The sequence below is a fragment of the Myotis nattereri genome (genome assembly GCF_964212035.1).
Source record: "Myotis nattereri genome assembly, chromosome: 3".
In the NCBI taxonomy this organism is placed as follows: Eukaryota; Metazoa; Chordata; class Mammalia; order Chiroptera; family Vespertilionidae; genus Myotis; species Myotis nattereri.
The window spans coordinates 67,931,306-67,956,735 of record NC_138077.1 but is presented as its reverse complement, the minus strand read 5'-3'; the positions used below and the strand labels follow the sequence as shown (position 1 = coordinate 67,956,735).

The 25,430-nt window shown below is 42.9% G+C and overlaps 1 protein-coding gene across 1 annotated transcript in view; it reads left to right on the top strand.

The window, feature by feature from the left end:
* Window positions 1–13,495: 13,495 nt before the first annotated feature.
* The window catches only part of PLCXD2 (phosphatidylinositol specific phospholipase C X domain containing 2), a gene marked incomplete at its 5' end in the record, with an annotated part of 55,249 nt that continues 43,314 nt past the window's right edge, over window positions 13,496–25,430 (top strand). Inside the window, one exon of the mRNA XM_081086694.1 lies at window positions 13,496–13,643. Coding sequence (XP_080942820.1) covers window positions 13,496–13,643 — 148 coding nt within the window. The remainder of the gene's footprint in view (window positions 13,644–25,430) is intronic.

The following is a 25,430-nucleotide window of genomic DNA, read 5'->3' as shown; positions in this document are numbered from 1 at the left end:
GGAAAAATAAGAAACAAAATTACATATATATGCCTATTACAAAAAGAAACACAGGAAAGATAAACCAAGAAAAGTAGAGTTGGCTATCTACCAGGAATGGAGACTGAAATGAACAGAAGGGATCTGGAAGGGAGCAACAGGTTTCTGAGTATGCTTTTCTGTATAATTTTGTCTGAAAAAAAGTATGTTAATGTTCTACATATTAAAAATTAAATTAATTAAATAAAAACAGAAAGAAAAAAATCCTAAAACTGAAAGCAAACTAAAACAGAGGAACTCGGGCTGAAACCGGTTTGGCTCAGTGGATAGAGCGTCGGCCTGCAGACTGAAAGGTCCCAGGTTCGATTCCAGTCAAGGGCATGTACCTGGGTTGTGGGCACATCCCCAGTAGGAGATGTGCAGGAGGCAGCTGATCGATGTTTCTCTCTCATCGATGTTTCTAACTCTCTATCTCTCTCCCTTCCTCTCTGTAAAAAATCAATAAAATATATTTAAAAAAAAATAAAAACACAGAGGAACTCGGTTGTATTTCAAATAAATACCATAATCACATTGAAAGAAAAAAAAATGAAAGAAAAATAATGTCAATCCAAGTAGCTTTGAACACAGTGTATCACCATATACCCCAAGCCTTATGTACAAGGAGCAGGGGGAGGTGAGAGAATTTCAAACAAATCTGGAAGGCTTTGTAGTCAGCCTTTTTTATTGTAATGATATGAATAAAGCAATTTGCAACTTGTTTTGTATGTATTATAAGACTGAGTAAATGTGTAAATGTTGTGTTTTGGGGAGCCCAGATTTTCAATGTGGGAGAAGGAACATGTAAATATGAAATAGGACAGGAAAGACCCCTAAGTGGATATGGGAATGGATTGGAGGTATCAATGAACTCAGAACCTCTTCAACATATGTATGTATGCATTTGTATTTACATAGATAATAGTATTCTTTTAGGGTAGCACATCTGGAGGTCCATGATGTCCACCTGTCCAGTAATTATGTGGTGGAGAAATTAGACTGAAAAGAATAACTTGACAGACTGATAAAAATTAACATCACCAACAACAGACAGATAGATATTGTTCTCCTCTGTATGTGACACCTAGGTAAGGCAACAATATCACCTATGCAAACACAAAGTAATATAAAAAAATCACAAAATAAGAAATGTCTAAAAGACAAAGAGAAGCTCTAAAAATATTCTCCAAATTAAAGGAAGCTAAAAAGACATGACAATTAATTTCAATATCTAAATCTAGACTGGATCCTTTATTGGAGGGAAAAAAACACTATAAAGGAAATCTGACAAACCATATCTGGTATCTTTCAGGTCATCTAACAAAATTGGAATATGGGCAGAAAGCCAGATAAAAGTATTAATAGCTCTGTTGTGCTTATGTAAGAAAATATTTCTATTTTTACACAATTCACACTGAAGTATTTAGTAGTAAACAGCCATTATGTATATAACTTACTCTCAAATGGGTATGTGTGTATGTATATGTAGTACTTACATGCATAAGTGCATACATACATATAGATAGAGAAAGAGAGAAAGGCAGATAATCAAGATGTTAACACTAGATGAAACTAGGTAAGGGAAATATGTGGAGATTCTTTACTGTTTTTATTTTTGCAATATTTGCTAAAGTTTAAAATTATTTCCAAAAAGAAAGTTTAAAAAGTACTTAAGACACTAATAAGTAATACTAACTTTGACTCAAAATCAGCCCATTTTTCCCAACATTGCAACTCTCAAACAGTACAAGATGCAACAATCTGTTTATTTCAGGGGGTTTTCTTTCTCTAGTCCCTGGGTGTTATTTAATCCAAAGTTCAGAAGAAAATAAACAAGGATTCATCCTGCAAGTCCACTGTTTTTGTTTCATTTCTGGGTCTTATTCTGCCTTAGGTACTGGCTGGGAGCCACCAAAACTTCAATCAATTTTTCTTTCTCCAAGGAAACAAATAGAGCCCTTTGATTTTCCCAGGACTCCAGGGCAAGCTTTTCCTCCACCACTAAACCATTTCATATCAAAGGAGACTAAGCTGTGTTTCCCCATCCTTTACCCAAGATAGAGACTTCAGTTCCTCCTCACACCCTGGGGCAGTGTTTTTGTTCTTCTCCTTAGCAGAAACTATAGAAACAGTTTGAGATTGACAGCAGTCTTTGCAGCCAGATCCGCACCCAGGGCAATGGGTGCAGCTCCCTCCAGCATTTTTACTGGACTCTCCCCAACCCTGGCACAGAAGGCTCAGCAATCATTGCCCTTTCTTCTGCTTCAGAACACCCCAAATTTTGGTAAAGGATGACTGATATGTATCTATATATATATATATACTAGTAAAAACCTAAGTGACCTTTACAACCGAACGACCGGAATGACAGTAACGACCAGAATGACAGGAATGACCAGTCCACCAGTCGCTATGACACGCACTGGCCACCAGGGGACATGTGCTCAACGCAGGAGCTGTCCCCTGGTGGTCAGTGCGCTCCCACAGGGGGAGTGCCAGTCAGCCAGAAGCCAGGTTCACCGCTGATGAATGCAGCTGTGGCAGCAGGAGCCTCTCCTGACTCTGCAGCAGCACTACCAAGTGGCAGCGGCAGGCCCAGCAGGCCAGGATGAGCGTGAGTGGTGCAGCACCTGGCCCGGCTCAGGCTCCTCCCTGGCCACCTGCTACTTGGCGCACTGCTACATCCCTCTGGTGATGTCCCACTGCCGGTTTAGGCCCAATCTCTACAGGCCCTGGGACAGAAGGCTCAGCAGTCCTGCAGGGATCAGGTATAAACCAGCAGTGGGACATCCCCCAAGGGGTCCCAGATTGCGAGAGGGCACAGGCAAAGCTGAGGGGACTCCCCACCCTCACCCCACATGAATCCGTGCATCTGGCCTCTAGTTTGTTCAATAAATACTTAATATGACAATACACTCTATTTTACAGAAACCAAACTTCTTAGTTTGCTGTCATTGCTTTGGTATAATGTTCAAATCAAAATGTATATTGTCACTGCCAGTTAAGCAATTTCAGGTCCTGAACTCCTCTGTCGGACTGGAATGTCCCCAAGAGCATGAGGTTCCTTTACACATATCAGCACCCCAGAGTAAGGGTGAGGCCTGGGACATGTTAATGCTCAATTAAGTATTGGATGACAGGTGTCACCAATGACAGGTGATGGCATATGAGTGAATACGAGAAAAGAAAAGAAAAAAAAAAAGCCTTGTGGATCACAGAATTTAGCCAAAAACAGGTGATGGTCTGTCACTTAATGTGGTGATCTGAGCTTCATTGGATTCACTCAGTCTCACAGACCAATACATCCACTTGCTATTTTCTTCACATTGTTCTTATGGAGGCAGGTCAGTCAAGCTAGGAGAGGTCAGGATCTAAATCTGGGGGGTTTGGCAGATGTTTAGATTGAACAGGCCTCTGGCTCCATTTCAATATTTCACTCAGATTGGTAGAATCAGGCAAGTATCCACTGGTGCAGAGGAAAGGCCAAATCTAGGGAACCAAGGAAGACTAAAGTAAGTCAACACGAATACCCTGGGTGATGGAGGGAATGGAGATATGTTGGTGAAAGGGTACGAACTTCTAGTTATAAGATGAATAAGTTTCAAAAATGATAATTATGTGAAGTGAAGGATGTGTTAACTAACCTTATTGTGGTAAACATTTCCCAATATATACATGTATCAAATCATCATGTTATACAACTTAAACTTACACAAGTCAATTACATTTCAGCAAAGCTGGAGAGAAATAAAAACCCTGGTTAGCCAAGTGAGGCACTGTGGTCTGAAACTGAGGGAAGAACAGGTCTCACAGGTCAAAGGATTGCCATGGGAGTTCTCGACCTGGGACAGAGGACTCCATCTTCTGCCTCCTTCGCGAAACTGGTCAGGCTTTGCTACTGTACACTGGGTGGTAAGACAGGCAGGGCCCTGCAGGTGAAGGTTTTCCAGATCAAGTCAAGAGCAAAGAGTTAAGTCTTAGGTAGGATGTCTTTGGTCTTCTACTCTCTTCAAGAACATGGCCATGTCTCTGATTTCAAGAAAATTTTGTCTCATATCCCTGATTCTCAACCTGCTGTTGCCCCATGCTACCTAAGTTTTGGACAAATGGACAGGATTTTGAGCTTTGACCCCAAATCCACGTACAGTCTTCTACCTTGCTGAACTGGGTCAAAGCATGAGTGAACCAAAAGAGGTTAACTGTGTCTACCTGGATCTTCAATGCCTTTCCCTCAGACCTGAAACTTGCATATTAGGGATCATGACTACCCAGGGATATGGATGTGCTCCAAGAAGGACTCAGAGCCACAGGATAAACATAGAGGATCTATAACCTCAAATTTAAATGTTTTTTTTTTAAATTTTGTTTTATGTATAAATTATGCATGAATTGGACAAATAAGCCATGCATCTTGAAAGCAATGCCATGATCAGTGTTTTCCCCTTTGCGACATGGGGCTCTGGGCAGTGTCCACCGTTAGGTAGAAGAGTCGAGAAGTTCTGCCCTAGGAATGCACACACATCAGTGCTGCTACTGGGAAGGTGTGGAAACACAGAAAGGTAACCATGCAGGCCATTCATACGCCCCACTCTGAGAACTTTGTTTTCTGAGACTGGCTTCCTGAGGTCAGAGCATCTCATCCTAGATTCTGAATGTGGGGATGGATTAGAGAAAAATTTGAGCTGCCCCAGGGGCTAGAATGTGTGACCAATATAAAAGCTATATTAGAAAACTGTTCTACAAACTACTATCTCAAACTTTTTCTGGTAGCAGCATAATTTTAGAATGTCAGGTCCATATTTATACATATGGTATCCCAGTAGTCCCAGTTCCAGCAAAAGAAGTCAAAGATTTGCATAAGAAAAGGTAATAGTCAAAACTGGTTTGGCTCAGTGGATAGAGCGTCGGCCTGCGTACTGAAGGGTCCCAGGTTCTATTCCGGTCAAGGGCATGTACCTGGGTTGCGGGCATATCCCCAGTAGGAGATGTGCAGGAGGCAGCTGATCGATGTTTCTCTCTCATCGATGTTTCTAGCTCTCTATCTCTCTCCCTTCCTCTCTGTAAAAAATCAATAAAATATATTTTAAAAAAAAAAAGAAAAGGTAATAAACAGGAGGAGGAAAGGCTGAACTGTGTAAAGTTACAATCCTACAGCTGAAGAAGGGAAATACAGAGTGTGCTTGGAGAGACCCCAAAGCCCATCTAGTTCAATCTTCATCAGAAGCTTCGATTCTCTCTACACAGTTATTGCCTTATTGTTGCCAAACTTGGCTTGGATGCTTTCAGTCACAGGACTGAAATCACTTCTTCCCCTATTTCATTGTATTGCCTAACTGACTTGTAGGACATTCTTCTTTACACTTGGATGAAACAGAAAGATATGTGGGATAAACTTTACTTTTTCTTTTACTTCTTCTACTAAAAAAAAAGCAGAAGCTGTGGGCACAGATAGATTAAGGCAAAATACAACTTCCTCCAAGACCAATTTCAGCAGTTTGGGAAGGGTGGAGCAAAACATGTGGTTAAGTTGGGGGGTTAGCTGCAGAGACCTAAGCAGACCAGAATCCTTTGAAACTAATCATCAAAAGGCCAAGACACATACTAAGGGCTTTTGGCTGTAACCTAACATTCAGAGAGCGTTGACAAGGGAAAAACACTAAAAGGGAAAAATATTGTCTGTATTTACACTGAAATTTACTTTGTTTTTTAAAAAAGAATCATCTTTGGTGGTTAAAGTTGTTTGCACAAACTTGCAATTTTAATAATATTAAAATTATATTATTAATGTTATTAATTATATAATAATTTTACAATCCTATATAATAAAAGCCTAATATGCTAAGTGTCTGGTTGACTGGTTGGCCGTTCAACCAATAAAAGCATAATATGCTAATGATATGCTAAGGCCACCCAACCGCTTGCTATGATGTGCACTGACCACCAAAGGGGCAGATGCTCCAACCGGTAGGTTAGCTTGCTGCTGGGGTCCGGCCGATTGGGACTGAGTGAGCCAGACTGGACATGCCCTGGAGCCGTCCCATGGTCCCTCCCCGGCTGGCCAACCTCCCGCATCCCTCCCCAGCCCCACTGTGCACCAGTGGGGTCTGCTGGCCTGGCCTGCTCCCTCTCGCAATCCAGAACCCCTCAGGGGATGTTGGAGAGCCAGTTTCAGCCCAATCCTGCAGGCAAGGCCAAGGGACCCCACTGGTGCACAAATTTGTGCACTGGGCCTCTAGTTTATATATATCTGCTCTCAGTTACCCTATTTACCCCACTGATGATGTGACATCATGCTATTTCCAACTGCTGTCAGCAGCCCAAAATGTAAAGTCAGGTCATTAAAAAGAACACATTTCTTTTTTATGGTTAAATTTGCTAAATTAATAACAAATGTATAGAGGGCATTCTGATTGTGACTGAAGGTCAAGTGATTACTAATATAGACAATAGTATTCCCCTAACTGCTGATGTCATTCTCATAATTCCAGGAAACGTGGGGTGGGATAAGGAGGGAGAACAGTTGGGTTTCCCACCAGTGGAGCCAAGATATTCTTCTCTGGTTGCATAAAATTATAGACAATATGGATAAAAACTGATGACTCTGCCATTCTACCTCTTCTACTTTTCAAAAGAGAAATTGATATTTTAAAGTCTTGATCTAAAGCATTTGAGACATAAAAATCTTCAGGGAACTTATTTAAAAGGAAGGAAAAAAGGTATTCCCCCAGGGAATCTGATTCAGTAGGCTTGGCATGGGACCCAGGACACTGTATTTTTGCATAAGCTTGCAGCTGTTCCTACAGGTGCTGGTTGGTGAGTGGAGACATTTGTAGGATGATTGAAAGTGAAAGGAAATTTACCACGTGCATGAAGTGTGCCTTTTGTGCCAGAAGGTGGCTCCATAACATACTAAATCAGGTACATTGCAACTAACTAACGAGCTGGAAAATAAAAGCGCTGAGGCCTTTATATTCTCTCAATTACTTATTTTGGCGGTAGGGGGAATGGAAGAGGTGCAGGAATGTTGTGTGGCAACAGGAATACAGTCCTGTGCTGCATAACGACATTTAGGTCAATGACGGACCACATATGCAAGGGGACAATGGTCCCATAACATTATAATGGAGCTGAAAAATCCCTGTCACCTAGTGACATCACCGCCCTTGTAACATCACAGTGCAAATACATTACTCATGTGTTTGTCGTGACGCTGGTGTAAACAAACCTACTATGATACCAGTCATTTAAGTATAGCACATACAATTAAGTACAGCACATAATACTTGATAATGACAATATATGACTACTGTGCTATTGATTTATGTTTTCACTATATTATACTACTTATCAATATTATAGAGTGTGCGCTTCCTAGATATACAACAAAAAGTTTGCTGTAAAGCAGTAAGCTGTTATGCTAGCAGCAGCCTCATACATGTGTTTACCATGCCTCTTGATTGCTTCATTTCTCTGGTGTTTGATTTAAACTTGTGTTGTTTTACAAATTTAGTGTAGCCTAACTTTATAGTGTTTATAAAGTGTACAGTAATGTACAGCAATGTCCTATGCCTTCACATTCACTCACTACTCACTCACTGGCTCACCCAGAGCAGCTCCCAGTCCTGCAAGCTCCACTCATGGTAAGTGCCCTATACGAGTGTACCATTTATTATCTTTTTTTTTACTGTACCTTTTCTATGTTCAGCAGTACAAATACTTACCATTTTATTACAAATGCCGACAGTATTCAGTACAGCAATGCACTGTACATGTTTGTAGCCTGGGAGCAATACGCTATACATATAGTCTAGGTCAGTGGTCGGCAAACTCATTAGTCAACAGAGCCAAATATCAACAGTACGACTGGAATTTGTTTTGAGAGTCAAATTTTTTAAACTGAAACTATATAAGTAGGTACATTGTTATTAACTTAATTAGGGTACTCCTAAGGCTTAGGAAGAGCCACACTCAAGGGGCCAAAGAGCCGCATGTGGCTCGTGAGCCGCAGTTTGCCGACCACAGGTCTAGGTGTCTAATAGGCTAAACCAGTGGTTGGCAAACTGCAGCCCCTTGTGTGTGGCTCTTCCACAAATACCACGTGTGGGCGCGCATGTACAGTGCGATTGAAACTTTGTGGCCACACTCAAGGGGCCAAAGAGCCGCATGTGGCTCGCGAGCCGCAGTTTGCTGACCACTGGGCTAAACCATCTAGATTTGTGTGAATGCACTCCATGGTGTTCACACAATGATAAAATTGCCTATCAAAGCATTTCTCAAACTTATCGAATCTTTAAGTGGCAGATGACTCTAAATGGACATTAAACTAAGTTTATAGTCATCACTTATTACTAGCACCTCTCGAGTGTCATAGTAACATTATATTGTTATTAAAATAAATTGTCCTTAAAATATACCAGAAAATTTGATGTCCAATAAATATAAAAGGGAGAGAGGCTCTCAAGATCTTTCTGAACATGAAGCTTTCAAATCTGGGAGAAACAATCTTATGGACAGTTAATTGCTGCTGCTATTCATTCATCTCTCTACAGAATCCTCGCTGTGGGCCACAACGACCAGGTGTGCATAAGGTGATGCCACATATGATGATGTCCTGCTAACATTGCTGCTGCTCTCTTACTCAGTTTCTCAAAGACAGTCACCAGGGTACAATCAGGAAATGGGTCCCAATTTCATGGCCTCCAGCTCTAACTCTATCCAGCACAATAACTGGATCCCCGGCTCTTCACTCTGCCTTCGATATTAAGAATGTTTGAGGAATGAGTCTGTGTACTTCCTTATCTCCCTTCCTTGGAGGCTCCTGAGTGATGCCTCTCTTCCTGGAGGTAATTGCTGCTGTTGTCATCATGTGTACAGCACCACCCACATTGGTGACATTTCTTCATTCTACCCTGATGCTTATCACATAGTATTTTATTACCTGAATTGGAGAAAGAAGGTTGGGGATGACTAGGGAGAAATAAACTCTGCTGATATGAGGCACAAAACAAAGCAGCCTTATACTCCAGCCATCTTTCATTTACCTGGATCCTCCTTTCAGTCCCTCACCCTCCCCATAACCGCCACCCAAGGGGAAATAAAATGTGAATGACACATCACTGTGAAACTCTAAGCATCATATAACCACACTCACCTCCAGGCAATGTCCCTGCACCAAACACATGCCTGGATTCTGATTCTCTTTGAGGTTTGTCCTTCACCTCCCTTCCCTCCTTGAGCACACAGAATGGGAGGTAAGGCAGCACAGGGTAATAGATGTGAGGGCCAGAGACTGCCCCACCAGTCTCATTAAGTCAGTAAGTTTCCTCTGAGGCTTTTAGGCTGTCTTCAATCAGGTAAAATCCAGGCCATGCGCCCTGCCAACCAGACATGCCTAAATAGCAAGCTATTTAGGTGCTTACTCTGGGAATTTCACAAGATTCCAAAGAAAATGAGCCATAAACACTTTCAAAATATAATGTAGCCTCTAATAGGGGGCACAAGCTGCATCAAACTCCTCAGAAATTTGGAGGGGCCCATGATCAAATAATGAAGACAAAATTTCCAGAAAAGAAAACAAAAGCTGTAGAGGTATTCATAGAAGCATGTATGGTTAGAGGTACTAAAATAGATGACCAAATTGCTGAGACTTTCAAGTGATGAAAAATTATTTCAGTGATAGTTAGGCTGTCCACTCAAGCCCTAGAATTATAGGTCATTTGCTGGAAGCCATCCATTGTCTACACTATCCAGAAAGTGCAAACAAGGAACCCAGAAGGCTGACGGACCTTGAGCTTTGACAAGAGATAAGGCTAAGCACCAATTGTTCAGTCGAGACAATGGTGGCTCAAGCAATTTCCTGACCTAATAGTCTCAAAGTGAATCTTTACTAATATTTACTGACCTTGAAGATAGTCTGTCTGCTACTGGAATTGCCTGTCTGACTAAGGACAAGATGTGTATCTAAAATTGAATAAAAAGCTAGCAGGGCCTGGGCATCAGTGAAGCTTTTCCTCTTGAGAAAGACTCTCCGCCTGGCCCCCTGTAATTTCCAAATTCAAATTCATATTTCTTGTCTAGTCTCTTCATTTGTGCGTGGCTCTGTTCCAGGTCCTGAACCCTAGCGGTACAGGTCACAGCTTTCACAGTCCTTGGAGATGAGAAGTGAGGATGAGGAGGCAAGCACCACAGTTAAGAAAGGCCATGGCCATGCATTTAGTCTGTGTGTCAGGCCTTCTGCAGGCCTTCTCACTTCTCTATTGCTTCTATGATGGATTTCAGTGACTTAACTCAAAGATGGTATTTCTCCAGCCATTCTTCAGCATGCTAGAGTTATCTTCCTGAGGTATAAAGGTGAATTCGTTTACTCCCCTTCTCAAAAACCTACAATGGCCCAGAAATACAAAGTCCAAACTCCTTATATACTTCGGTCATAAGCTGTCGTACCAGACTTGCAATAATACTGCATAACAGGTAACGGGATGCCGCTGGCACAGTGATCAAGAGATTCGTAGTCACAGCTCTTCCACTAACTAGCTATGGAATCTTGGGCAGAACTTTGTAGCCTAAAAGCTTGTGTCCTTTGTGAAATGGGGATGGGAATAGTATCTAAGTCACTGGGCTCTTGTGAAGATTCAATGAGAGTAAATGAGTTATACTTCTCACTATTTCACATGCTGCTTTTCACATCTCCCACTCACTGTCATAGCTTTGCTCATGTTATCTCAGCTACACATCTCTCTCCATCTCCAGGACCCTGCACTCATCTTCCAGATGAGTTTTCCAGACCTGGCTTGAAAGCCATCTCTTCTAATAATGCATTCTTGGCCCTCCCCGCATCAAACTGTATATCTCTTCATTGTCCTCCACATGTACCTCTATTATTCCTTCATTGAGATTCCCATTACAATTTGTAATTCACAAATTTGACTCTCTTTTCTGGACTACATATTATCTAAGGTTCATTATATATCAACTTTTATTTAACCTTTCTTCTATTTCTAGCACCTATCAGAATGATTTTAAAGTAATAAGCACTCTGTTTGTAATTATTACTTAAAATTGACTTGCTTTAAAATTTCAATCCTCCTATTAATTTAGTCTCCTCTCCCTTTGATAAATTCATAATACAGTATGTAATAAAATATTAACTATTCAAATTCTAAATATTGAATTTTATTTTATAATTATTTATTCCCTAAGTATCTGTGGCATTGTATAAAAATCCCACTGATAATTTAGTTTCTACTACATTTTATGACAGAAGAAATTAATCTCTAATATTTAGAGACTCTTAGAATTTTTAATGCAAAATTTTTAAATTATAAAAGTGATATAAAATATTATAAAACCTTGGAAAATAGAGAAAAAAGCAATGCAAAGTCCATCCTATCAAACATGAGCCTGCTTTCTAAGGACTTACTATTCAAAGTATGGTCTGAACCAGCAGCAGCAGCAGCAGCATCTAACAAGGCCAGAAGCTTGCTAGAATGCAGAATCTCAGGCCCATCTCAAACCAACTCAATCAGAATTGATTTGCACTTAAGATGTGAATAGCACTGATCTGAGGTACTCCCTAGAACCCAGAAGAGCATGTTTACCAAGCATCTCCCTCCTTCTAACAAATATTTATGGGGCACCTGCTATCTGCCATGTACTGTACTAAAGTCTGTTTCCATCTGTAAGATTTCTTCTAGGACTGACACAAGAATATAGGAAGAAAGTGTCATCTTCTTTTGAGCTGCTTTGGGCAAATAAACTCATTTTGATTGAAATAGCTTCCAGAGGTACAGAACATCTACATTCTCCTCATTTTCAAGTTCGCATACAGTGATGTTTCTAAGTCTAGAGTTTAATGCTTTTTGTAATATGCTCACTCCTTCCATCAAAAGCTGAAAAGTAAGAGGGCAGGGGGAAGCACTGACATGAAAATTCCACAGTAGAGCTTAAAGAACACATTTTGTTTGCCTTGGACAGCTTCCATGAAGTTTTGTGTTAGGGAATTTAAGCTCAAGGGAAGCCCAGAAAGTTTCAAAGGTAAATCTTGGGATATTCCTTCAGAGTAATTTTCCATGGGGGAAAAAATTTGGTAGACTCAAACAACTGGGTGACATATCCCCAAATATCTTGTGATATACTTGAAAAAAAGAGTGCTCTGGAGAAGTGCCCTTTAAGCATCAGAAGATACATTATGCATAGTGTACACTTTTTATTAACTAAGGGATACTCCTCCAGAAAAGAAAAAAAAAAACACCTATTAGTAATATTATACAGCTCAAAAGGCTGAAAAGCAGTCTTACATGAATGTTAGAAATAGCCTGGAAAATGACCTTTTAATAAGGATGTCCAAAGGAACATGTGCAGTTTCTCCTATGGAAAGGTGGTGGGGGCCTGCTGTTGGAGTTATCTTGGACAGGAGGTGGGGCCACTTGGTGATTAAAGGTCAGCTGACCCAAGGATCTCTATATGGATCTTCAGTCTCCTAAGTCACCATGGAGCAGCCCGGCCTGAAGCCCTCCAGGAGCCCCCTCCCCACCCCCCCCCCCACCCCCCACCACCACCACCACCAACAAGGCCAGGGTTTTTCCTGATCTGCCAATTTGCCAGCACGTTCCCATGATTACCGGTGTGCAGAGTTCTCGTATCATTAGAGATCCTATAGTTTACCTCCATGAAAGACCTGTCTGAGGTCAGACTGACCCCAGCCTGCAAGTTTTCCTGCCTGCAGACCCTGCAGCCGCGCCTGTCTGCGCCGGGGAAGGCAGGAGTAACCGAGGGGGGAGACGGGGGCGGCGAAGGGGTGGGAGTCGCTCGGAGGGGCAGCCGGGGCGGGCGCGGGCCAATCGGAGCGCGCTCCGCCGGCGGCCAATCACCGGCCGCCTCGCCCGGCAAATCTGCCCCGCAGTGCGGGGCGGGGCTGCCGCGAGTCCGGGCGCCGCGTTACACTTCTGAGCGGCTTCGGGAAGCACAGGGCAGGGGAGTGTGTGCCCAGAGCGGGGGACAGGAGGCCGGCCCAGCTCCCGGGCCAGCCCAGGGACATACCTAGAAGCCTAGATCAGGGTGATGATGGTGCGTTCTGGCGCTCACGTGTGGGCAGACTCACCGGCGGGTCTATGTGCTGTGGAGGCACCTGTCTTGTGAGTGGCTCCGGGCGTGGCTGCCCTCGGACGTTCAGTTCCTGAAGATTTACCTCTAGGGGCCTACCTTCCCCGAGCTCCGGAGGGGAACCTGAGAAGTTTAACGGAGCCGGGACTGAGCAGATTACGAGGGGAACAGCGGCTGGGCCGGAGAGGGTGGGACTGCGGGTGCCAGCGGGGGGGAAGGAAACCACCTATTTGTCCCGTCGTCCGGCCCTAGGGCCTTTTGGCAAGACTGGCATGACCAAAGTGGCCCTGAAATGTCTAGAAAGCCCAGACAATGATGATCACTGAGTGAGTGGCACTGGACTGAGCCTGGGCGGCTTGTTGACTGACGGAGAGGGATGCTAGGGAGGAAACTCAGGATGGGGACCATCTGTTCCCCCATCCCCAGCGGGACAAAGACCTCATCGGACGTCTGCAATGCCGACTGGATGGCCTCGCTGCCCCCTCACCTCCACAGCGTCCCCCTTTCCAATCTGGCAATCCCAGGTACTCTTCCGTTCCTACTTGTTCCCACTGTGTTTGCTTCTGCCATTATAGTGCTATTAATGGGTTGGGTGGCTTTTCTATTGTGCTGAGGAAATAATTGTCAGTGACCTTAACTAAACCTCTGTTTATTTCCAAACCAAAAACTTAACACCGAGGCAACTGCTATAAAGAGATTTAAGTACATTGCATGGTTTGCAAAAGGGACTCGGGAGAATGGAAGCACCCTGTTTTTTGTTGGTTGGTTTGTTTGTCTTGTGTGTGTGTGGGGGGGGGGGGGGGGGGTTAAAATTGTGTCTTTTTGTATTTTTGTTTGTTTGTTTGTTTTTACTTGAAAGCCTTATCCTAAGACTATTACCTGCTTATCACTGGGGCCAGGATATGTGAAGCGTGCATATTTACTCGAAAAACAGAAAAAGGGTAAGGAATAAAAAAAAAATCATTAACAATTTTAGATCTAGATCAAAATTAAAACTGAAAAGTATTTCCTTTTTAACTTCTCTGATCTTGCATATTAAAGGGGATGGGGGGGGCACAAATTATCATTAAAGAGTAGGTTCAGAACCAGGACTGAGAATAAGGACATATATTTTTGTTGTGGGAAAAGCCAGAAATAGAGAATGCAAGTGCTTGTCACAGGCAGTCATTAGGTGTGATGAGGTGGTGGTGTTTGAAGCTTTGTCTATATATACAGGTGTCTGCCTGACTGATCGTGAACTGCAGTCTTGAAAACCATTTCTTCTCCAACTACTGTCTCTTTTCTGGGGGGGGGGGGGCGGGGGGTTATAACTTGACATCACTCTCATTAGATTTGTTAAATGGGCCCTTAAAATCATGGTTTCTAGGGAAGGACATTTGGACCACAGTCATCTTGGCCTCCTGTGCTGGACAAAATCCTAGATGCTGGTACTTGGAAAGCACTCCTAGAAGCAGAAGATGGACTACTGCCAATCCTTTCTCTCACCTGGAGACATAACAACTGACTTCACCCCTAGACTACCAGACAAACTCCAAGCATTCCTGGGAACAGTCTGCCTTTTGGGTGGCTAAAAGATGACCTCATGCAACCCCCAGATTTTTGCTCTCCATGCATGAGGAAGAGCGGTGCTGGCCTCAGATGCAGCCTTTTCTTAATCACCTCTAATATTGGAGGACTTCCAGGTTCATTGTCCTCATGGGGTCTTGCTGCTTTTGAGCTGGGAGAGGGCTGCTAAATGTCTTTATAGTCATGATCACTTGTGTTTTATCTGCCTTTGACTACTGCCTCTTGGGAAATGCCAGATGGTTGTGCTTCAGAACAGGTCTTCTCCTTGTTTAATTGATGCCTGTGGAGTCATCACTGGAATGATGCACAGGCCTCTTTTAACATTAGTCATTTGCCATCAGGCATTCTGAAGGATTGTTTTGTCAAGTGGTACAGCAGATAGGTCGTGTGTGTTTGCAAACAGAATGGCATCTTAAGCAGGCCCTAAGTGGCTCTATCGTTCAGGGCATGTCCAAAGTAGGTTGAGGCTTCCTCCTTCCCGTTGTACTTGGGACAATTCAGACCACAGCAGCAGCTCTGCCTGTGGCTTGGCAGTGCACCTGACTCCAGGACTCTGGGAAGGAGCTGGGCATTTGATCTGCAAGCTATAGATTATCTTCCAGTAACTAGAGTTACCAGGGATTGCTAACAGCCGGGACCTGCTGTGGGGACTGGAAATTCAATGATTAGCCACGATGTAGGACACAGGAATGTATTCACCCTGCTTAGTAAAGTCTGGTCCCTCTAAGCAAAAACAAAAACAAAAAAAAAAGGCCTTGACTCTTCAAAAGATGCTGAATTCACTACTGTGAATGCCCTTTTCCCAGCAGTGGAAGTATACTAGTATGTATGTATATATAAGCTCAAGACAGGAAAGTCACATATTAAGTGCGAGCCACCCCTTTCACACTCCTGCCCCATCAGTAGTTCCCTTTCCCCTACCTCATGCTTAATATTTCCTGGCTAAATGCTAGCTGTTAAGTTCTGCTAAGCCTTGCTAGGAAATACAGAAGGCATTCAGGAAGTGGAGGCTACCATCTTCCTCCCCCTCCCTCTCTTCCTCTTCCCCCTCATCATCATCATCATCATCATTATAGCTATTATTTCCTGAGCACTACCATGCAGTACCTACATTAGCTCAAATCCTTACACCTCCGAGATAGGTATTAATATCCTCATTTTGGAAATAAGGAAATTATTGTTCAGTGAGCTTAAGTAATTTTCTCAAATAGTAAATAGCAGAACTAATACCTAAACCTCTGTGTAGCTAGCTCCAAAACCCATGCACTGTTTTTGTGCCCTTAAGGGGACCTTGGGAAGTGCAGAGCAGCAGTGTATAAGCGGGTGAAGGGTAATTTCTAATTGAAACCCAGTTTTCACAGATCATCCTCTGCAGCAAATGAAAGAATTTTTCAAACTAATTAGGTGTGTGTGTGTGTGTGTGTGTTTTAATTTTCTACATTTTTTAAGATTTATTGGGGTGACATTGGTTAATAAAATTATGTATGTTTCAGGTGTACAATTCTATAATACATCATCTGCACCCTGTATTGTGTGTTTACAATGGCAAGCCAAGTTACCTTCCATCATCACCGTTTATCCCCCTATGCCTTCTTCTACCTGCCTCCATCCCCCAAAACTAAGTGGTTTTTATCTAACTGATTATGAATCACTGTGAAGAGATAAATTGATACATATATATATGTACATGTTATATATCTGAGTAATACAGGGGTGAACAAAAGTAAATTTATAGTTGTGAGTGTGTGAAACACAGAGTTTATTCTTGTACTATTTATTGTATTATCTATATGTATTACAACTGTAAACCTAGTTTTGCCCACCCCTGTATATACATATACATTTCCTTTTTACAACTGGAATAGTAGATTGAATTTTAGACTTGGAACCCAGTAAGTTTTAACCTTAGTACCTAGACCTATTGTATGTGTGCGTGCACATACACGAGTATGTGCTAGCATATGCTGACCTGGAACATCTGTAAGATAGTGTCTGATCTATTAGGATGGGGTGGGGGCATCAGTGACATGGGAATGGGCAGGCAAAGAGCAGGTGTCCTGGCAGTAATAACACTCCTGGGTCCAAGTTAACTCTGTCAGATTTGACTGCATCTGCTGGATTTGCCCAAGTCGTGATGGGAGAGAGCATGTGTGAGTGTGCACCTCTCCACAAAGCCTTGATGTATTATTTTACTTCCACAACTGTCAAGAACACCTGTTAGTGACTGGTATTCAAACATATTCAAATATCTCGAAGAAGAACTTCAGAACAATTTCAATGCCAACTGCACAGAGTGACTAGAGACCCTAAGAGTAAAGGACCTGGAAATTGCAATAGTCAGATTTTTAAACTCCAGCTTTAAACTCTACACATATTTTTGCTGATGTTAGTGAAAGCATGATATTCTTTATGGACAAATGAACTGATAGGGACATTTTTTTTCTCTAATTCATGTAGCTTTTCAGTGAATTCTTTTCTTTTTATATTTTACTGTTGATTGTTTGCCATTCTTTTCCTCTTCTTTTTATTGAAGGTAAATTATTAGAAAGAGCTTTGAACTTAAGGTTTTCAAAATTTGATATTGATGATTCTGTTTGTGGGATATCAAAGAAGTATCCAGATTTCTTGGGACTGAGTTTCCTCATTTATAATTAAGATGTTGGATTAGATGAAATATAGAATCATTTTCACATTGAAAATTCTTTGATTAATTTGAAGGTTTGGTAGAGGTGTTTTTGGTTTGTTTTTTTGTTCACATGTAGAAAGAGATGGGAAGTATGATTGGGTCATTTTAGGTCAAAGACCATTTCTTTTATGCCTCTTTAAAACAGGAATTTTTGGCATGTGCAAACAGGGAATCACAATTGCCAGAAGGAGGAAGGGTCCTCTCACTTTGGCATCCTAAAAGGGACTGTCCATTAGTTATTCTGAATGAACAGGCTCTGAGCATTTTAAGAAGCCTCAGAGCCCAGCTGGCGTGGCTCAGTGGTTGAGTGTGGACCTATGAACCAAGAGGTCACGGTTTGATTGCTGCTCAGGGCACATAACTGGATTTGATTCCCGCTCAGGTTCCATACCCAGTAGGGGTGTGTGCAGGAGGCAGCCAATCAATGATTCTCTTTCATCATTGATGTTTCTATCTATCTGTTTCTCTCCCTTCCTCTCTGAAATCAATTAAATTTTTTTTAAAAAGATGAATCCTCCAGGCTCAGGTCTGTGGGAGTCTCAAAATGAATTAGGCCTCAAAGGAGCTTATAATCTAATAGTAGACACCATACATAATTTTAAAAAAATGAATTGGGGTAAACAGAAATATAAGTTATAGAAGCACACAGAATGGAAAGATTAATTCCAAAGTGTAAGATTAGGAACTTATTTGTTGAAAAAATGGCATTTGACCTGGGATTAGAAGAATGGTCAAAATTTCAAGGGATGTGGCTTAGGTTCAGGATTGGAAAGGGGGCTTTCCAGGTGAAATAAGCTAATTAAGTGAAGGGATGGTTGTATATTTGGGAAATGGCTAGAGGACTTCCCCTCCTGTCCCTCAGTAATGCTTTGTTAATATTTTTATCACAGAACTTCTTAACTAATTAGTATTTTTAGGTATCTGTCTTCCAGATCATCTATGAACAACTTATACACAGATAATATGATTTATTTATCTTTATAATCCTAAATCTTAGTACAGGGTAGCAGCTTGATCATTGGTGACCAGAAAATAAGTGTTGGGAAAGAAGCTTTTAGCCACCATAATTTTCAATTGTAACCAAATATAAACTGGATATATTGGTTAGGTTCACCTTGTGTAAATAGCCATGTGAAGCAATCGGAACATTTTCCCATCAATTTATTGTTATTTTGCATAATATTCCTGTATTTCATGATAAGGCTTATCACGGAGCCCTGTTAGAAATGAGATTTCTGAGGCAGAGTGAAATGGTTGGAGGAGTCAGAAGCAGAACTCTGATGTAACTTCTACCCTAGGAACAATACCCCGCCCCCTACATGCTTTCTGCCTTCCTTCACCCCTTGTCAAATGTGAACTTATCATGTTTCCTTTCTGGCTGCAGCCTCAGACTGCTCTCATTTCTTGTCCCGGTCTTCACCTCCCTTCCACTGACCTGTGTCAACCCTTGCTCAGGTGCTCCTCACTGCTCTCCAATTCCCAGATGCTTCTCTGTTCTCATCTTGCTGATGAGCATACCCTTCTGAAATCCTATCTTTTTCCTATGGAGTTCTGCCTTTGGCCACTGCTGTTTTCCTGTGGTCCCACATTCACTTCCCACACGTGTGACATGGTGACAAAAATCACTATAGGGAGCAGGATGAAGGGGCCATTACTTCAATCCTTCTGGAAGCTGGACTAGGTCTGGTGCATCTAAAAGAGATTTGTGCACTCAAAAGGGTGTAAAATACATTATAGAACAAGACATTTAGGTGGCTTCACTTTGAGGATAGCATAAGCCATAAGTTGGCTCTAAAACAAACCTGTCCTCCTCCTGGAATTGAGGCTGTGGAAACCCAAGAACCCAACTGAAGCTACCAAGGCTGACCCAATCAAGAACAACTAATCATGGGACCAAAATGGTTTCTTTAGTGGGAATAGGCTTTTGTTGTTGTTGTTGTTTTTCTTTGTTTTTCCTTCTGGGTGGTCATGGTAAGAAATAAAAAGGGACTATGACTTTGTTGTTACCATTAGTAGATTTCCCTCCTAAGAAGGCTCATCACTTTCCTAGATTTCCCCATCTGCAACCCCAATCACACAAAAGCCACCAGGAATTTAGGAATCACACATGCCTGTTAAGAAGCAGAGTCCTAGGTTGATTAAAAGTATTAATGCTGGAGTCCCAGTCTCTGGATTTGTACACCAACTCTGCCCTTCACAACTCTGTGACCTTGGGAAAGTTACATAACCTCTCTGTGCCCCAGTGTCCTCTGTAAAATAGAGATAACAATGGCACTACGTCATTCGGTCAGTGTGAGAATTAAATGAATTGATTCACATTAATTAGAACATAATGAGCACTATATAATAATTGTCATTTTGCATTAATTATGACATTCATTTATTGAAAGCCTGCACCTATAATGATCAACAAAAAAGAGGTATAAGATGCAGTCCATACCCTCTGGTAATTTACAATCCAGTTAAGGAGCTGACCTTCCAATTAAGCATATGGCTCAGTGTTCTCTGTCTGATCAGATCAGGCTAGCTTGAATATCATCCCCTCAAGGAGATTTAGAGTTAAGGGGAGGATACATGGAGGGTTGGCCAGGGTGTGAGTACCAAGGAAGTCTTAAATGCAATATGAGGGCAGCTGATCAAGAGAGCCAGAAAAATCTTTGTTAACTACTTACTCTATGCTCTCATTCCAAGTTCAGCTGTCAAACTCTGTCATCTCCAGCCATCCAAAGCCTTTGGAAAAATTCAACCCTCTATGACCTCTTTTCCTCATTTCTTCATTATTTGCCCTCTTAACCCAGTCATTTTGTTCCCATCTCAAGAGTAGTGGCATTACAAATGCTTTCCTTTGAACATATCTTTTTTTTAATAAACTATGTTTTGATTGATTTTGAGAAAGAAAGGGAGATGGATAGAGGGTTAGAAACATTAATGGGAAACATCATCGTTTGGCTGCCTTTTGCACCCCACCCCAAACCCCCCACTGGGATGGAGTCTGCAACCTAGGCATGTGCCCTGAATAGGAATCAAACCGGTGACTTCTTGGTTCTTGGGTCAATGCTCAACTGCTGAGCCACATCAACTAGACAGAACACATCTTTATACAGATTTTATACCTCCTTCTTCAGCCATTGGAATAGCTTATGATCTCTCCCAACATATGGATTACAATCCCCATACACAAATACACACATACTACTCAACACACACACATGCACACACTGAGCCATGACCTTAGTCTCACCTTCAAGAGAACCCTGATTCTAATGCCTGTTATAGTTTAGCTGTTAGAAAGATCCTGCAAAACACGCCCACCCACATTTCAGATCCTAGGAGCCTGCTGCTTTCACTTGCACGCTGCTGGTTCAGACGGGCTTTTGAGGTTTTGGTTTCTAGCACATAATCTGTCCTGACCTCCACTGCATGGGTCAGGTTGGCTCCACATCTCTCCTCAGCCTCTAAGAGCTTCTTAGAACAGGCACACTGGAGGCAATGTTAGTGAAATAAATGCTTTAGCATCCTGCAATTGCTTTTGGGAAAAGCACAAATGCCAATTAACCCTAATTAGAGTTTCAAGCCAGGCTGCAGAGGAGGGATTATTTATAAACATCGTAATAGGTGGGTGTGTTTGTGTGAAAAGAATTTGAACACATGTCAAGAATCCAATAGAGGCAGAGAATTATGACTAAATCTGGTTGAATATCTACAGCTGTGGTTGAGCAGGATCCCTTTCACTTTCTCAAGTCCATAGGAATTTGGATTATATTGCTAAACACCCATAAGGGTCAACCAGCACCCAGGAGGATTCCAGTAGATCTCTAGTTGCTCCAAGATAAAATAGGTTTGGCCACAAAAGCCTGCATTGCTCTACTGGAGATGGTTAGTTGTGTTATCTACGAAGCAATGGCAGTCTTAGGTTGTCTACTAAGCTGATATTTTCTAAGAGAATCACAGGGTTGTCTTTTTAAAGATTTTTAAATTATTCTTAGAGAGAGAGGAAGGGAAAGGGAGACAGAAACACCTATGTGAGAGCTGAGCATAGATCAGCTGCCTCCTGCATGCCCCCTACCAGGAATCGACCCCACAACCCAGGCATGTGCCCTGATTGGGACTTGAACCAGCAACATTTCATGTTCCTTTCGGTGCATGGGACAACACCCAACCAACTGAGCCACACCAGCCAGGGGAAGTTATTTTTTTAAATTTCTAATTATTCTAGAACTAATGGGTGTAAGGTATCATATCTTCTCAGGTAATATTTTATAGGCAGCATTTGTACTCTGTAATGCAAATGTCTTGCCGTGCAGCCACAGCCTGTGGTAATGGTAGAACTGAAAATTTTCTAGACTCTGTCAGACTGAGATGAATATTTTATGAACATGTATAATTTGAAGGTTTATATGCTGAAAGCAATATTCTTAAAATACAATTTAAAGCAGATAAAGGTGAAGACAGCGTCCCGCCCTCCTTCCTGGGTTTGAGTTTAGGTTATTGTCCTGTCCTGGCAGGAGATGCCTATATGGATCATCATAAAAATTGTATGAGTACCTTGTGTCAACTTGGCTAAAAATATATTGTTGCTTGCTTATTCCTTATGTTTCTTTTGGTTCTCATTGTCTATATTTTTTAATGTATTCATTTAAAGGACAGTCATTTATTCACAGGATATTTGTTGAGTGCCCTTTTGTGCCAGGTACTGAGTTAGATGAGTTGAATATGCAGATGAATAAGATTCTTCTCTCTGCTCTTCAGGAAGTTAGGATTTCATAATAGAAGAAAGCCAACATTCAAACACTATGGGGAAGAGTGCAGAGGGACTATAACACTCAGAAAACCAGTATCCAATTTTGTTACTGGTAGGAGGAGGAAAGGTTGGTAGATTAGGCTTCTGAGAGGAGATGGCCCTTGGGTTGAATCGTATAGAGCAAGTAGGAAATATTCAGGTGTTACAGGAAGAAATATGAGTGTCACAATGCAGAGGTACCAAGGAGCCAGAGATTACAGTGACCTTGAGAAAGCCCAACCATAGATTTCATTTAAAGAAAGGAAGGGAGATGAGGTTGGGAAAGTAGGCTAATGAGCCTTGTGTATCATGCCACGATTAAATGTTAAATGTTACCCTGAGGCAAAAAGCAACCATTAAAAAACTTGCTCAGGAATGGATAGAAAGTCCTAAAATAACTGCATAATAACTGAAGAGAAACAAAATGACTCCTCAGCTTCGAGGGGTGCTGAGGGGTAATATGAGAAATTCATTATTTCATTCTATTTAATGCCTGTATGTTGGTATCTTTTGTATGCCAGGCTCTCTCCTAGAAACTGGTGATTCAGGGATGATAATTACAGACATGGTTCCTACCTCCAAAGAGCTTATAATCTAGTTGAAGAAATGGGCAGTAAAGCAGGCAGTTATAACACAATATGCTATCTGGGACTGGAGAGGTAGAAATTACTGCTGGAGGAAGCATGTAGCAGGGGCATCTTTATATATGGCTAAGCAACCAGCCGACTGACCGACTGGCTGGTAGTTATGATGCGCACTGACCATGATGGGGCCGACACTCAGTGCAGGAGCTGCCGAGCTGTGGTCACTGGGCAGTGGCGGTTCTTGGGTGACGCACCCTGGAACCAGAGAGGAAGGAGCCTGATTCCTCGCGGGGCCGCGCAGTTCCACATTTGGCTGTGGGTTATGTTGTTGCTGGGGCACTGTCAGCCCCGAATCTGGTTTATTGCGCACTTGCATTTGCGTTCCACACCCTGTATGACAGCAACTTTGCAGAGTGTCCTCTCACACTCCGGGACCCCTCAGGGGATGTCAGAGAGCTGGTTTCATCCCAATCCCCGCAGGCCAGGCCAAGAGACCTCACCTGCTGGAGGGACCCCCCTCACGCCGCAGATGCCCTTTGAGCCACCGCCCCAGGTGCAGCCAGCCAGGGAGGGACCACGAGAGGTTGGATCTAGGTCATGGCCAGCCTGTATCGCCCAGTCCAGGTCTCTCTCAGTCCAGCCCCACCAGCCACCTTCTAATTAATTTCCTTTCAATGTGCACAAATTGGTGCACTGGGCTACTAGCATATATATATCTATATATCTATATAGCTATATATCTATATCTATATATCTATATCTATATCTATCTATATATCCTATATAATAAAGAGCTAATATGCAAATGGTCATCATGCCATCACGCTGTAATGGCTCAGATACTCACCACTAGGGAGAGAGGAATGGGGACCAGCCAGGCACAAATGAGCTTATGAGAGAGGAATGGAGACCAGCCAGGCTGCGGCCTGGGAGAGGGACAAGCCACCCACCCCATGGTCCCGGGCGCCAATGCCTGTGCCTGAGCCTGTGGCCCGGAAAAGGGACAAGCCACCCGCCCCATGGTCCCAGGCACCAGTGCCTATGCCTGCAGCCCAGGGGAGGGACAAGCCACCCTCCCCATGGTCCCAGGTGCCTGTGGCTGTGGCCCAGGCTAAGCCACCTGCCCATGGTCCCCTGTGGCTGCGGCCGGCCTGGGCAAAGACAGCTGGGGTCCTGGGTGCTTGCGACCAGCCAGAGGGAGGGAAGCCTGGCTCCCGGGTGCCTGTGACTGGCTGGAGGAGGGAATCCTGGGTCCCAGGTGTGGGGCAAGGCAGAGGTGGTTAGGGGCAATCAGGCCAGCAGGGGAGCAGTTAGAGGTGATCAGGCAGGCAGGCAGAGGTGGTTAGGGGTGATCAGGCAGGTAGAAGGATTGGGGCGATCAGGCAGGCAAGTAGGGGAGAAGTTAGGAGCCAGTGGTCCCAGATTGCGAGAGGCAGTCAGACATCCCCCGAGGGATCCCGAATTGGAGGGGGTGCAAGCTGGGCTGAGGGACCCCCCCCCCTTCCCATGCATGGATTTCATGCACTGGGCCTCTGAAATATATATATATTTCAGAGAGGAAGGGAGAGGGAGAGAGCGATAGAAACATCAATGACGAGAGAGAATCATTGATTGGGTCTCCTGAACACCCCCCACAACCTAGGTATGTGCCCTGACTGGAAATCGAATCATGACCTCCTGGTTTATAGGTCAATGCTCAACCATTGAGCCACTCTGGTCGGGCAGCAGGGGCATCTTAACAAGAAGGGATGGGAGCCCAGGGAGGCCTCCTGGAGGAAGTTATGAATAAACTACAATCTAAAGGATACATAGGAATTAGCCCCAGGATAAGAGGAACAAGAGTGAGCTTGTTCTAGGTGAAGACCTTCAAGAGAGAACATGGCCCATGCAAGAAACAGAAATGGTTCATTGTAGCTTACCATAGGTTGCAAGGAAGAGAGTGTCAGGACACTGAGATGTCTAATAAGCCATGTTAAAGTGATTTAGCTTTACCTTAATAGGCCTGAGAAGAGTGTTAAGCACAAGATCAGCTTTGTGTTTTGGAAAGATTACTTGGGCTGCAGTCCCCAAAATGTACTGAATCCAGAAGTACTGTAACCAGGGAAACCACTTAGGTTGCTGATGAGGTCATCCAAGTGGGATGTGATACTGACCTGAGAAGGAGAGTGACAGTGTGCATGAAGGAAAAGGGACGGACACAGGAGATATATAGGAAGAAGTATCAATAGGACTTGGCGATTAATTGGAGGGTAAAAGAGAAGGCAAAGCTGTCTTGGGTAACTGGGAGGAGGGTGATGGCATTCCCAGAAATAGGGATAGAGGAGAAGGAGCAGATATAGGAGTAGTGGAGGGAGGGAGATAGACTTGGTTCGGGGCAGATACGCAGAGTTTGAGGTATCCTTGGAACATTTCAGAATTGGGAGAAGGATATAGCTAGCATCCAGTGGAAATGATTTTAGAGCTCAATCTTACATTTCACCATTTTCCCACCCCTCCACCCTCAATCACAGCTACTCTTATATCCAATATAAAATATTTCAACTTGAAATTAGTTTATTTTTATATATTTTTTAAGATTTTAACTAAAAGTTCACTGCTTTCAGGAAATCTGTCTTAAACTTTTAGTCCCAGATAAGCGACCCTCCCAAGGCGGGTGGGGAGGTGGTAGCCGTGTCAGCTCATTCTGCATGAATTC